The sequence below is a fragment of the Centruroides sculpturatus genome, unplaced genomic scaffold (genome assembly GCF_000671375.1).
Source record: "Centruroides sculpturatus isolate CEXI.00-Female unplaced genomic scaffold, Cexi_2.0 scaffold22, whole genome shotgun sequence".
NCBI lineage: Eukaryota > Metazoa > Arthropoda > Arachnida > Scorpiones > Buthidae > Centruroides > Centruroides sculpturatus.
This window is the reverse complement of record NW_019384323.1, coordinates 904,846-919,941: the sequence shown is the minus strand read 5'-3', so window position 1 is coordinate 919,941 and position 15,096 is coordinate 904,846. Positions and strand designations below refer to the sequence as shown.

The following is a 15,096-nucleotide window of genomic DNA, read 5'->3' as shown; positions in this document are numbered from 1 at the left end:
TTAACCCGACGTAGAGCTACGGACGAGCGGAGACACCGGTCGACCACCGGCCGCCATAGCACATATGTAAGGTCAGTTTGAGCGGAAAAATTAAGGAGAGATAGATATCGTCTGGCCAACGAGAAGTAGATTTGTCTCACTAACAATAGTTTGTGATTGCCGGAAGTGCTACTGCGTCGTAAGGTGTTTTCCCGAACGAACTGATACGGGATAAATTCAATGGCGCTATGGATTCGGACGCCATTTATTGGACTATTAAGTTTGATAACTTGACTCGTGGGTACCTAAACATTTAGTATTTTAATATTAATTTAATGAAAATGTATACATACCCAATAATATTAAACAGAAAAAATAAATATATTCAATAAAAATCTTTGTTTTAACGAATGTACAATGTCGCGGCTCGGTAAATACGTCAACACTGAAACGAAAATCAGTCTGGCATAGGGAAAATCGGGGTATTACACAGCAAAATCGTGAATTGTGAAGCGGCATTATTGTGAATCAGCGTAAATTGAACCGGCATAAACCGAGGGCTACCTGTACTAAAGTATTTACATTCACTGCAAAGCTTTTATGAATTATAAGAAAAAGAATATTAAATTATATTTAATGGATAAGCTTGCCTTGGATAATTGGGACTCAGATAAATGCAATATAGTAGAACCCAATTATATTTATTTAAGATGACTGATAAAATACAATGTGAGAAGGATCTGGAGAGAAGATGCAATCAGTCATTGATACCTATTGATATAATGATGTAAATGAGATATGCAGCAACTTTGACATGTTCTGGCAGTTCTATGATTTAAATGTTGGCAACAGTTCTAGTCCTGATAATTATGCAATATTTCATCAGTATATAAAATAGTCTTAATGTCCTTTTTAACTTGTCTCTAAGTTGTTACTATCTTTATTTCCTTCTTCATTCTAGAAGTTGATGTGACCTATCAAGTATGGCAAACTGCTAAGATTGTTGTTTTTTCTTTTTTGTTTTTCTGCACTTACTTGCAGAAATGTGTCATGCTTTAGATAAAATGAAGGAAAAAGTGAAAACACTCAAATAAACTGTATTAATGTAACGTAAAAATAAAAACCTTTTCAAAATAATTTCAGTGTTATATTATTTCATTTACCCAAATATTAACACAAATTTTTATAATAAATATCAATCAAGAAAATAATTAATTTAAAAACATAATTTCAAAAAATTAATACCAGTATTGATAATAAAACTTTGGTTACACGACAAATTCTTATTTATAATCTGAAATAATTCCATTAGACAAATTATTTGTAATCTTAATTTAATTTACTTGACAAATTAATTTTGTGATCAAAGTTGCCCATTTTGTGATCAGTGCTACTCAATTTTTATCTGAAAATATACATTGAAAAATTAATTTTGTGATCAAAGCTTCCCAAACCACTACTACTACTGACATATGGTCATTGTTGCTTCTGGAGGGCTCCAACTTAGTAGCAAGTTGCCATTTTTGAAGTTTATAGGATTTTTTTATTCTCTAGAGATGAATTTGGAGGTATTTTTCCCCTAAGCCTTATTATTTATATATGTTATAAAAAAAATAATAAAAACACTTTCATTGTAAATCAATAAACTTCAAAGCTGAAAGTAAAACTTCTTTTTAACCAATAGCAACTGATTTAAAAAAAAAGTATGCAGGAGATTGTAATAAAAGTTGCCAAATTTAGAAATTTTCCCCAAAATTTAAAAAATTTAGATATAAATTAGGAAAGAAGAAAATCTATTTTTAAAATATGGGTTAAAATTATACAAACATGCTAAAACTTTGTTTATTCAAAACAAATAACCAAATTGGCCAAAAAAATCATGCAAAACTTACAACTTCAACATTAAAAAATAAATAGAAAATGACATATTAATTATTTTAAAATAGAATATTTAATGATTTAAATTATACAGTAATTATAGTAACTGCTATTATTTAAATTGGTAATAAGTTTACATATATTTTTAAAACTCATAACAATCTGTAGGCTTTTTAAAAATATTTCTATCATTTTTGGATATAATTTGTTCCATATTTGGAAATAAGGTTTTACACAAGATGGAAACAATGCTTGATAGGAACAGGATAGTTGCATAGTGATGGATGAACAATGTGTGAGCACTGTTGCTAGGTCTGGCAATATTTTGTGGCGAACGCCGCCTTTCACATCTGTATCCTTAACGGTTGTAAAAGACAAGCAATTACCCCCGGGCATATGAGTCACCACTTCCTGGAATANACGACAAAACACTAGTAATTGACATCCAAGGTCGCAAATCAACCGTCTCCATTGACAGAGTAAAACCAGCGTATATCTTACAGGACGAATCACCCCAGGAATCCATTATCAAACCCATCCAGTCAAGTCTATCGCAGAAACCACTGTCATCAGCAACAGCGAACAACAAAAAACTAGAAACTACCTCTAAAGAAGATCAAACCGTCACGACTAGGTCAGGCCGTCACGTCCATTGTCCTAAAAGACTAGTCACCATAATGTAACGTTAAGCGACTCGTCCGACATCAATTCTATCACTCGTCCCTCACTGGGGGGATACTCTGTGGCGAACGCCGCCTTTCACATCTGTATCCTTAACGGTTGTAAAAGACAAGCAATTACCCCCGGGCATATGAGTCACCACTTCCTGGAATAAATTCGAACTCACTACACAAAGACGGTCGAAAAACCAGTTGTCCTTTGTTAGCCGCGTCGTCGAGACATGTGCTGTACCTAGTACGCGAGAAGAACAATAAAAGTTTAGTTTTGTTACGATCTCGTCTCGTTCGTTTCTTCCACTCACAGCGACTAAGGATAAAAGCAACCACCACGCCAAAACGACAATTTCATCAAGCCAGTTGGTGATTTAATAACAATTTTTTTAATGTAATGATTTTTCTATATTATTAAATTTATTCAAGGTATGTTCAAATTTTTTCCTAAAACAAGGCTGGAATCAGATGTAGGCAAACTAGATAATTACAACTGCCTAGGACCTGGATCTGAAAGGCACCCATAAATTTATTTGTAAACTTTTAAATTCAAATATATAGAAAGAAATAAATGGTTAGTGAACACAGTGAACATTCTCTAAACCAATTAATTGTTAGGATTTCATTTATTACCTTCAGTTATAAGGTAAGAAATTCAGAATTGTATTGGCAGAATTCAGTACAATGGGACGGACCAATGTATCAACAGATGACACATTCCAAAGACTGCCATGGTTAGTAGCAATCTATCTATGAAACCCATATTCATGCATGCATTTAATGTGATAGATTGAGGTAAAATAAAAACCATAGGTACTGTTACATATTATTATGTATTTTGCACTGTTTCATATACCTATACTTAACCTATGGGTCATTCCATGTAAAGTGATCATGGTTTCCAGCTCAACCCCCTCATATTTCAATTAAATTTGGCACAAAGATAGCTAAGGACCTTAAACTAAACTATGCAAAATATTAGCTCAAATGTGAAGGTACCATACCTCATGCCACCTCTTCATGTGCAGTGATTAAATAGCCAATACTGTTGTCCAATGATTCCTTGACTAAAAGTACAGTAGAGCGTTGATTATCCGAATCAATTGGGGACTGGGGTTGTTCGGAAGATCAATGTTTCGGATAACCGATTATGTACGAAAAAATGTATTGATTTATCCCATGTTGAAATTTTTCTCCGTTGCGTGTCGCTTCGTGTTGAATTTTTGTCGATGTTAAGCCTAATGAAGACTATTGTATCGTTAAAAATTATTTTTTTATTTTGTACAAACAAAATAAATATATTGAAAAATATAAAAACAATAAAAAATTATACTTCAGAAGTTAATTTAGTATCAAAAACGTAAAATATTTGAGTAGCCCAAAGCACTGGCGAAAATTTAAATTTGCCGACTGGAATTCTTTCGGATGATTGACGTTTCAGATGATTGGCTTTCGGATAATCAACGCTCTACTGTAATTACAGCATAAAACTTGGTATCATAAGAGTTTCAAGTGAACAATTCATTTGTTAACAAAAACTTCTAATGAAATGTACTCTATTCACAAATCTTCACCAAAGCTTGAGTAAAATTCATTCTCATGAAACTGAAGCCATATTTCAATTTCCTGTGCCTCTGGAAAAAATTGAGTCTCAAAACTTTTTTGCATTTTTCAGTTGGCATATTTCAAAAATTATAACAGCTATAAGCTTGAAATTTTACACAAATAATTATCTTCTTATACTGTAAGGAACTGAGTCCAAGCTATATTATTATTTAATTTTTATTTTGCTTTTTATTCTATTTTTGTTTGGGGTTCATGTTTAGTTAGGACAAAGGTTCCCTCACCACTCACCTTAGTAACGAAAAAGATGCAAAAAGAGACAAAGGAAAAAACAAACTCACCAACTAGACGAAGCACCGTAGGGAAACTAATGCACACTTGTGCTCTCAGGCGGAAGTTTGAAAGAAGTTACACAGAAAGAAGGGGAGAACACCCCACATGCACAAAAAGAACTCGCTAAACCTTGATAAAATAAACATCCCAAATATGTAATAAAAAAGAATAATGTAAAAGGATTTAGCAAAAAATGTTGGAAATGAAGCTCCACAGAAAAAGACAAGCAAATTTATTGTTAGATGTATGTAAATGAGGGGAGTGATTTCAGACAGAATTGTGACATCACTTTAGAGTATAAGACGAGTATGACAAGAGAAGACACGCGAGGTGAGCCCCAGCAAGGGATAGAGTGAGGTGAATTCCAGAGAGAGATCGAAAGCAAGTCTTGAGGATAGCAATAGGAGTGTTTCAAAGGAAGAGTGGATAAAGGAAAAAGGTTCCTAGTATTGAGGTGACGGATAGGATCATAGCTTTGTAAGATTTGTTGTACCTAGTTTAATTGATTGATATTGTCAAGTTCCAAGGGGGAATAGTTCATAAGTTATAGTAAGTAAATTGCATTATTTTTGTTGGGTTTTTCGAATTGTTTCTTTTCATTAAATAAATTGTTTTTGATTCTTACTGATTTGTACATAGTGAATAATTGAGTTAACATTAAATATTTGAGTTCCTTACTGACCTATTACATAGTTATTTCCAGAGCACACGTAAGCCAGGCCTGGCATACTAACCGCAAACCCGTGTAAAGTACCCATTAGGTTAACGGTTGTAAAGTTCAGCGATAGTCCTGAATGCCTTACTGGCACATAGTTCTGTGTCGTATAAAAAAATCCACATAGTACTTTACAATACAGTTTTAAAATCCAAAGTTTGACTATAAAAGAATGTTTCTACCAGAGTCACAGGCAATTGAAATATGACTTCTGTTTCATGAGGATGAATTTTACTCGCACTGTAATGAAGATTAGCATATCTGAATTGTCCACTTGAAACTGTCTTATGTTACCAAGTTTTATGCTGTAATTGCTCTTAGTCAAGGAATCATTGGACAACAAAGTTGGCTATTTAAAAACTGCACATGAAGAGGTGGCATGAGGTACCTTCACATTTGGGCTTATATCTCAGGACGAAGTAACATAAAGCTAATATTTTGCATGATTTAGTTTAAAGTCATTACTATGTTTGTGCCAAATTTCATTGAAATCAGAGGGGACTGTGCTGGAGACCTTGATCACTTGACAGGGAATGACCCCAATAATAAAAAACTGATTATTAATTAAAAATATATTTTAAAAATTTGTATATTTTGCTTGCTATTGGATGATCTCATTACTACAATAAAGAACCAATGGGGATGATGGATTAGCTATAGTTATCACTGTGTTAGACTCTTCAACTTCTGACAATATATGAAGAAGCTGGAGAGGGAAGAATACATGATGTCAATGACTGGATGATGTGAGCAGACAACATTGACAACTGGAAAATGTCAATAGTACATACTTTTTTGGTCTTATGAAAAAACATTGTGAAGAACAGTTATCATTTCTGCCTTTTCATTTCATGGAACATATTATGAAGATGTTCTAAAGCTTCTCTTATTAATTAATTATACAACTGATGTTAATGCTGTGTACACATTGCTCGTTCTGGTTTAGTATCTTCTTCCTCTGTAGACAATTTGATGAGGTCTTCTAACTCTTAGTTTGTCAATACCTCATGATATCCTTCAGTATGATCCATCACTTCTTCCCGTATCATGTCAACAAATTCCTTGCCACCAATTTGTCTTGTTGTTTGAATTCTCTCGCTTACTTCTGTGTCAACTCCAGGGAAGGCCTGGAAATCATTAACAGTACCACACCACAAATTCTTCCAGCATGCTGTTACCATTTTTGGTTTTAATTCATTTATTGTTCCTTTGATGAAGACAATTACATCAGCAACAATGAATGATTTCTAACAGTCCATAATTTCAACATCAGGAGTGGCCTCAATCATTCCTCAAATCATATTGTATATCTGTTAAGTACTGTAAGGTCTCGTTTTATGCGATGGATACGTTCTACAGAAAAGCGCATATAAAAAATTTGCATAAAAAAGACTTTACTTGTCTTGAAAAAGTAAGGATATGTTCCGTAATTTTCTAAAATCGCATAAAACCAAAACAACGAGTTAAAATTAACTTAAAACTGCATAAAAAAGTTTGCAGAAATTAAAAGAAATAGGCTGCTTATTACTGCAACTTGAAATCAGCAAAATTTAAACTCACTACTTATTATAAAAATGAACAAAACACCGCTAAAATAAAATTAAATTTCAAAACAATTACAGTTTATACCTTTCAATGCGAAACTCAGAATGATGTAATAGCCCGACTTGTCGATGGTAAGTATCATGTACAAGGGGAACCCCCGAATTGCAAAAGCTCACTCTAAAAACAAATCACTGACATCTGGATGTGAAGAGTTAATTAATTTAATTTAATTAATTAACCCTTTAACTAAAGGGTTCCACGCCCGAGATATCTCGGGCAAGTTACATAGTGTTACATAAAACACGGTCCTTAAGGCCCTTGAAATTTTATTTTGAATTCTTGCAATGTTTTTTAAGTCTCCAAATTTTTAAAAAATATTTTAAAATATACGGCCAGCTAGTATTCACCCTACTTTAAACCCTTGTCCTCCCGCGACGTCTGAGAATGCCCCGGGAAATCCAAAACCAGATGTTCTCAAGGTCACTCAGCTGTGTAAACAATGACTCATCGGTGTTAAATTTCACAGAAGGGCGAGACAAAGGAAGTTAAACTTTGAAGCTTTTTCTTCAAAATTAATGCATTTCTTTTGTTTTTTTCAGTTTTAAGTACTTTTTTTATGTTTAATTACATTTATACCAAAAATTGCTAGGAACTAAAGTGATTAAGGTAGATCTAGCTGTCCTTTACATCCATAAATGTTATATGTCAGTGGAACAAATGGAGTGAGCTTTGAGCGTTCCACGATTTTTGGAGACTGTCTATACGCGGGCTTCTTAAACAAACCTATATGTTTGTTTGTCCAAGAAATTTTTGGATGAAATACAAACCGCACAACTTCAAAACCGCATAAAAAGAGACCTTATAGTATATGAGTAGGGTGTCAGTATATTTGACAAATATAATGACACCCTAAGTGGTTAAAGTAATGAAGTTGTATTTGATGCTGAGCAACTAAGGATGATTATATGCACATTATCTATTATCAGTAAAATCTTAAATGGTAATCCTCTTTCTCCAAATATTTCTTCACTTCAGGAATGAAGCATTGAAAAAACCATTCAATGAATATAGCCATATCCTATGCATTGGAATTGTACTGCCAGAAGACGGGAATATATTTTTGTTTTTAAGAGCACAAGGATTCTTTGCTTGATAAACAATACCAGCAGGTTTGCTCACAAATGAGTTTTTCTATTTCAACCACAGGGCTGGTCTAAGAAAAAGCATGGCCTGGTGCAAAGTTGTATGGACCTTTTAATCCAGCCCTGTTCAACCATATTGAGAATTTTCACTTTTTCACTTATAGTTAGTACTTCATGCCTTCTTTTATGCTTAGAATCCTTTTTAGAATTTATTTAAAAAAAACTTAGTTGAATAAAAATATTTTAAATTTGGTCAAATGAAGAAAATCGCTATTTGATTCAACAGATGAAGCAAAACTAAATAAAATTACACCCCATATTCAAAAGCTCATGAATCTCTCAATCAAATAGAGTTTTGACAAGTTTACAATTGGCATCTACACTGCACTTGTGAACCACAGATAACTGAAACTGCAGTTGCTGAACCTAATGATACAGTGGTCTCACTGTGTATCTACTCTAATTAAAATATATTATTTTAAAAGTGAGAGCAAAGTACATAAAATTTAACAGTATGAAATTTATTTTGTAGAAGTGATATAAATTAGATAATCATAAAATTCCTAAATTACATATACATAGCAAAAACTGATATAATAGAGAGGTTGAGGCGCACGTTTTAAACGTGTAAACGTGTACGTGTGACGTTCGGCGCCGCTTTCCCGTAAGCCTAAAAGTTTGACGATGGTGTTTGAAATGTCGAGCGTGATTCCACCGACTATCCAAACACCATTGTCAAACTTTTAGGCTTACGGGAAAGCGGCGCCGAACGTCACACGTACACGTTTACACGTTTAAAACGTACGCCTCAACCTCTCTAATAATTTCAAAATTTAGCAAAAACATACTTTATTATAAGATGATAAGTTGTATGTTGTAAACACAAAAAAAAACTGTAGAACCAATATCTTAGAAAATCAATTAATTTATAGAATATTTTTAAGCATTTAATACTTTAATCATGATAAATTTCTAATTAAATCCTGAATATATAGTCAGAATTTAATAATTAGAAATTCATAGTGTAAAGAAAACACATATGATAATTAAAATGCAATGTTTAAAAACCATTTATATTAAAATTAAATTCATAAGTTTATTTAATTATTAAAAATAATAATCAAAATATTTACAGTAGAACCTCACTAATTCAGACTAATTGGGGGAAAGCCTACTCCAAATTAGTGAAAGTCCAAATTAGCACAGTTTTTATTCTAATGCTTATTGTATGGTCCAAAAAGTATACATTATTTTTAATAAAGCTTGCATTAGAATCAACAAATTCATTATTTTAAAAAATACACAAAGCAAAAAAATTTTAAATTATTGCAAATTCCAAATTAGCAAGGTTTTACCGTACTCTTAAAAAAATATAAGCATATTAATTATACAGGGTATTTCATGATATTTTTTTGGAGTTACAAGAAGTCATTGCAAGAGAAATATTGAACTTACCTCAATGAAACTAACTCTAGATGGGGTAAGAACTCAAACAGATTTTTTAACATTTACAAATGTTCAATACATGCACCATGGACTTATTGATATCATATGGCAGTGATGATACAAACACTATCTTTTATGTAACCCCATAAAAAGAAATCACACAGTGTGAAAGTCCAATAATCTTTGAGTCCACAGCTTCCAGACCTCATACCATGTGATTTCTTTTTGTAGGGTTAGATAAAAGATAAAGTGTTCAATAAATCCCACCATTGCCATGTGATATCACTGAGCTAAAAGAGCATATTATCACAGAAGGTTCCACTATCAATGGGCCAATGGTGAAAAAGCTGTGGTGTGTGGCAACAACTGGATTATTGTATCAATGGATGCTATGTCACCCATGTGTACATATTGAACATTTGTAAGTCTTAAAAAACCTGTGAGTTCCTGTCCCATCTAGTACTGGTTTCATTGAGGTAAGTTTGGTACTTCTCTTCCAGTGACTTTTCTAACTCTGAAAAATATTATAAAATGCCCTGTACAACTACAATCCAAGATTTATACTTTTTATACCTTTAATGTGCAATTGATATTTCAAATTATTCTGAAAATTGTAATTCTAGCAAACATTTTATTAAAGTATATAATATTTTAATTAAAAAATAATACATGAAAAATAAAAATCATTCTGAAAAGACAGTATTAAAGCAATTCATATATTGCAAAAAATGTACTCTGAAATAAACATAAAATTCTGAAATAAAAATAAGCATATAACAAAAGACCAATAGAAAGATACAAGAAAAAACAAAAACTAACAAGTATAAAGATTTTAAATATAGTGCAGGAAAAATAATTTAAAACTGGTAAATTTGTTATTATAACTACAATGCCATGCATAAAAGTTTTATTAAGCAAAAAAGTGAAAAAAAACTATTAAATATGTGCAGTTTAAGCAATTAAATTTATTTAAGAAACATTAAAAATTTTTAAAAGCAGAAATAAATTATTTTATTAAAAAATTTCCAGTTTAATAATCTATAATTTAAATAAATTAATTATAAAAGAAACTGTGCAGATTAAGATATTTTACAGTAAGTGATAGACATTAAAGTTAAGCACATTAAAATTAAGCATGCAATTAAAGTGCAAATAACATACATGCAATTCAACAGGCTAGCATAGGAGCAAGTTATAACTGCCAAACCTCCACATAATATGGATCAAGGCCAGGTAGATTGCTCCTACCTGTTGCACATGTGAAATGTGAATAGATGATTTTTTCACTGTCTGGGTTGAGGTCCACAAACATTTTGAGGATGAACTCCCTAGCATGAATGGCATCTTTCTTTGGTCCTAAAGAAGCAGAGTGGAAAGATTCAATCAAAAAAGCTTCTTACATCATTGTCTGTGGAGGTTTGGAAGTGAATGGCAGACACTGACAACTGAAATAACCACAGTTGTTCATAAAAAATAAAATAGTTGTCTATCCTTATCCAAATTTAGAGTTAGTATTTATGTTTGATTCATATGAACACATGCTTATAAGCAATGATTCCCACAACCTTAATATAAGCTGTCAGTAAATGCCAATTTTTCAGCTTCCTAACCCAGATTTTTTTCTTCCTTTTAAACAGGATTTTCAGTAAGACGAGAAAAAGAATAGCATGATAATATTCCAGGATCCAGATTAAGGAGAGGCTTCAGCAACAAGAATGAAGATAAAGCTGGCACTGCAAGATAAATTTGACAACACAGCATTCCAAATTCTTGTTGAGTGTAAACTGACCTGTAGCACAAGTGAAGTGAATATATATCCTTTTTGGATCAGGAAACTCTCTCAAATACATCTTTTTGATGAAATCACGGGCATGAATATGGTCAAACTTTGGGCCTATAATAATCACCATGAAATGTATTTAAAATGTGTCTGTTCATATCAGACACTGAACTTTCTGTGAGGAATAATGCAATATGAGTGAAAGTTTTTTAAATAAAAGACTTGTTTTTATATAAAGCTATAGTACTTACTGAAAATTCTGCTAATTTCACAAATGATACAAAATGTTCTTATATAAATAAACAAAATAATAATTATATATTAAGAAAAATCAAAATTTGTTATTATTCAGGTAATACTCTTCCCACTCTATGATTAAAATAATTTGTAAAGTTTTTATATATAAATTTAAATTTAAGAATATATATATATATATATAAGATATTCAAAAAATATAATAAATTTTCTAACTGCAATGTTAAATAAAAACATTTTTTAAAAATAAAGCAAACAACATTAAAAAGGAAACAGATTATTAAATATACAGTAGAGTGTCATTTATCCGAAACGTCAGTTATCCGAGAGCATTCCAGTCAGCAAATTTAAATTTTCGCTAGTGCTGTGGCACTGCAATCTTTGGCTATATCTTGGGCTACTCCAATATCTTTTTTGTGGTGTTTTTCTGAGGATTGTGTGTCGTGCTGAATCGAATGTTTTTGATACTATATTAACTTCTAAAGTATAATTTTTTTGTTTTTATATTTTTCAATATATTTATTTTGTTTGTAAAAAATAAAGAAATAATTTTTAACAATACAATAGCCACAATTATTATTTTAAAAAGTTTACATTAGGCTTAACATTGACAAAAATTCAACACTAAGTGACATGCAACAGAGAAAAATTTCAACATGGGATAGGTTAATACTGTATATTTTTTTGTACATAATCGGTTAGCCGAAAAATAAGTTATCTGAACAACCCCAGTCCCCAATTGATTCGGATAAATGACGCTCTACTGTATTTTTATATTTAAACAAAATTTCTTGAAATTATCAGAACCATAAATGTTAGATATTTTACCAGAAAACTGTCATTGCTAAAATAAACTTGATTAAAGTGTTTTTACCTTTCAAACACTAAAGTCATGTTCAGGAAATAAAAAGTGCAAAATAAATTTATATATATATGAGGGGATGAGGGGAGTCTGATATTAAAGGTACAGGCCAAAATTACACTAACATTTATAATTAAAGAAAATATTTAATACATTCCACAAAAACTATATACTTTTGTTTATTTCTCAACATTTATAGCAAGTATTGCCATAAACGTTGAAACATTTATCTCAGCATGATGAAACTTTAATTAAACATCCCCTCATGGCACTGTTGCTTGTCAAGTTGCTTTAAGTAGTTCTGAATGATATCTTCCAATTCCTCCCGATCTGCAAAGCGTTTCCCCGCCAAAAATTTCTTTAAAGGTCTGAAAAAATTTAAATCCAAGGGGGCTAAATCTGGACTATACTCCACATGTCAAATCAAACCAAACTGTGTTGGCACAGCGAAATTGGGCAGTCCTGCAACATCCTCCATGTAGTTGGGGAAATGCTTGCAGATCAGGAGGAATTGGAAGATACCATTCAGGACTACTAAGAGCAATTTGACAAACAACAGTACTATGAAAGGTTGTTTAAAGTAGTGTCACTTAACAAATTTTAGATATAACCTGATTTATATTCCAGCAGTTTGTTTGACATTAATGATTAAATCAGACTGATACAGTTATATGTTAATGGTAACTATTAAAAATTTCTCCATTTCTTGAAAATGCTAAACTGCAAAGATATTATTGGCTGGATTAATTAAATTAAAAAACTTTAATATAGAAATTGTGATTAGTAAACTAATTTAATTACTGGTACAGTAAGCTTTCAATCTGTAATTGTAAAAAAAAAAAACCACCTTACTTGCTTATTTCAGCAACATTTAGAGACCAACATCTACATCCAACAACACTGGGTGAAGTCAACAATGTACCTTGAACCTGTTACCGGTGTGAGTGACCTTTAGAGGCCTTCTTCGAGTAAACAAGCTATTCTATTTCTTGTAAATTTGAAAAACAGAAAAACATTCTACAAGTATTATGGATTTGATTTTTAAAATTTATATTCTAAGTTAACCAACATGGATAATTCAAAAAAAAAAATGTCTTTTTTGTTTTTTAATTAATCCATGTCAATCATTAAAATTTTAAAAATCAAATCCATAATTTTGTAGAGCATTTCTCTGTTTTTTGAATGTATAATAAATGGAAGGGCATATTTACTTGAAGGAGGCCTTTTAAAAGTGGCTGAAAATGTTTATAATTCAGAATAAACATGCAAGTAAGGTGTTATACATAAGGTGTTAAAAAGTTCCAGTTTATTTTTTAACATTGTGAAAAAAGCTGGTATCATGACCAAGAGAAGCTAACAACCAAAATTTTAATTGAAATATGGCATTTTGACAATTTTTATGTAATTCTCTTATGTAACATTTACAGATGTAATAATCTTACATCACATTTAGCAATTTATTTTATCTTATCACATCCATTTTGAAGACTTCTCAAGACAATTGAGATATTTATCTGTTACATTGATTTTGTATGAAAGTATTTTCAAATTTAAATGCTTTCTTACAATTTGAAATATTTTGATCAAAGAAATTATTATTCATTAATTTAAATGGTGATTTGTCAAAATCATTAGTTGATTCTTAACATTTTAAATTGTTAAAAAATATATATATATATATTCTCATAACCATACATCTTGATTAAAAGCTAATACTTTATGTACTGTACTTTCTTTAAAATCAATCCTTCTTTTAGATAAAATTTCTATAATGCATTACTTAATTTTCTTTATCAAAAGTTGGAAAAGTTTTTTATTATTTTGATCTTTTTAAATATAATTTAGTTAAGACTAAATAATTTGATAATAAATCATATGAAATATAACATGTTCTAGGGAAGTGGTAAATCATTATATCTGTCATGAATATTTTCTGAATTTACTTTAAAATATAATCAACTAGCAGGTAAGCTAAGCATTGCCAAGCAAAAAATAAGTACAAACATTAAGATTATTAAATTATTTCGTACTTTTAACCCTTCTATTATATTACCATATTTACTTGCATATAAGATGATCTCACATATAGGATAAGGTGTAACTTTAAAGATCAAAATAAAGAAAATTAGATTTATTAATACAATTATAATTTTATTTCATTTAATCACAAATAAAATATCAAATGCACGTAAATGTATACACTGTCATGCAAAAGTTACTGGCATTTTAATTTTAAACTTTAAAGAAAAATCTTGTATAATCAACATAATTTGTTCATATAAAACTGGACAATTGGGAACCTTTTTTGCCAATTCTTATCAGTCGAATCCACTCTCTGTGGATTATAATTTTGAGTTTGTCCGAATTCTGATTTCCAAATAATCATCTGTTTTCACATGGGAATGGATTAAAACTTATATTGGGCTCCTGTGTGATTTTAGAATTTCAAGTTGGAATTCAATTTAAAAGCTTTTCCGATTGCTATTCACCTTTACTACTGACAATACATAAGAACGATTGAAATGACCCAGATAAAATATCTTTGTTTTTAAACACCAGAGGGTGAGCATATGGTAAAAAATGAAAATACACAGTTTACAAAAATTATTACAAAAATGCAAAAAATCCTTTGCTTGTGTGTATAGGACGACCTAGGTTTTTGAAGCAGTGAAAAATGAATAAAAACCTTGTGTTATATGCAAGTAAATATGGTATATTATAGTAATTGATTTATATAACTACAAAGCTTATCTTACCTAAGGGTTTATCATATCAAGCAACCAATCTAACACATTCATTTTAAAAATTCTTTAAATTGTGTACAGTAGACAAATAAAGAATTTGGAAAATGTATTAGATTGGTCACTCAATGTGATAAACCCTTACGTAAGGAAATCTTTGTATTTATATAAATCAAATACTATAAT

The 15,096-nt window shown here is 30.8% G+C and overlaps 1 protein-coding gene across 4 annotated transcripts in view; it reads right to left on the bottom strand.

The window, feature by feature from the left end:
- The window catches only part of LOC111626254 (guanine nucleotide-binding protein G(q) subunit alpha), an 82,593-nt gene that overhangs the window by 15,292 nt on the left and 52,205 nt on the right, over window positions 1-15,096 (bottom strand). Inside the window, exon 6 of one of the 4 annotated variants that reach the window (XM_023369580.1) lies at window positions 11,062-11,166. The exons of 1 other annotated variant lie outside the window; for it this stretch is intronic. In XM_023369580.1, coding sequence (XP_023225348.1) covers window positions 11,062-11,166 — 105 coding nt within the window. Of the gene's footprint in view, window positions 1-10,433; window positions 10,629-11,061; window positions 11,167-15,096 lie in introns of all 4 variants that reach the window. 2 more of the 4 variants (XM_023369585.1, XM_023369572.1) reach the window with 2 other exon arrangements.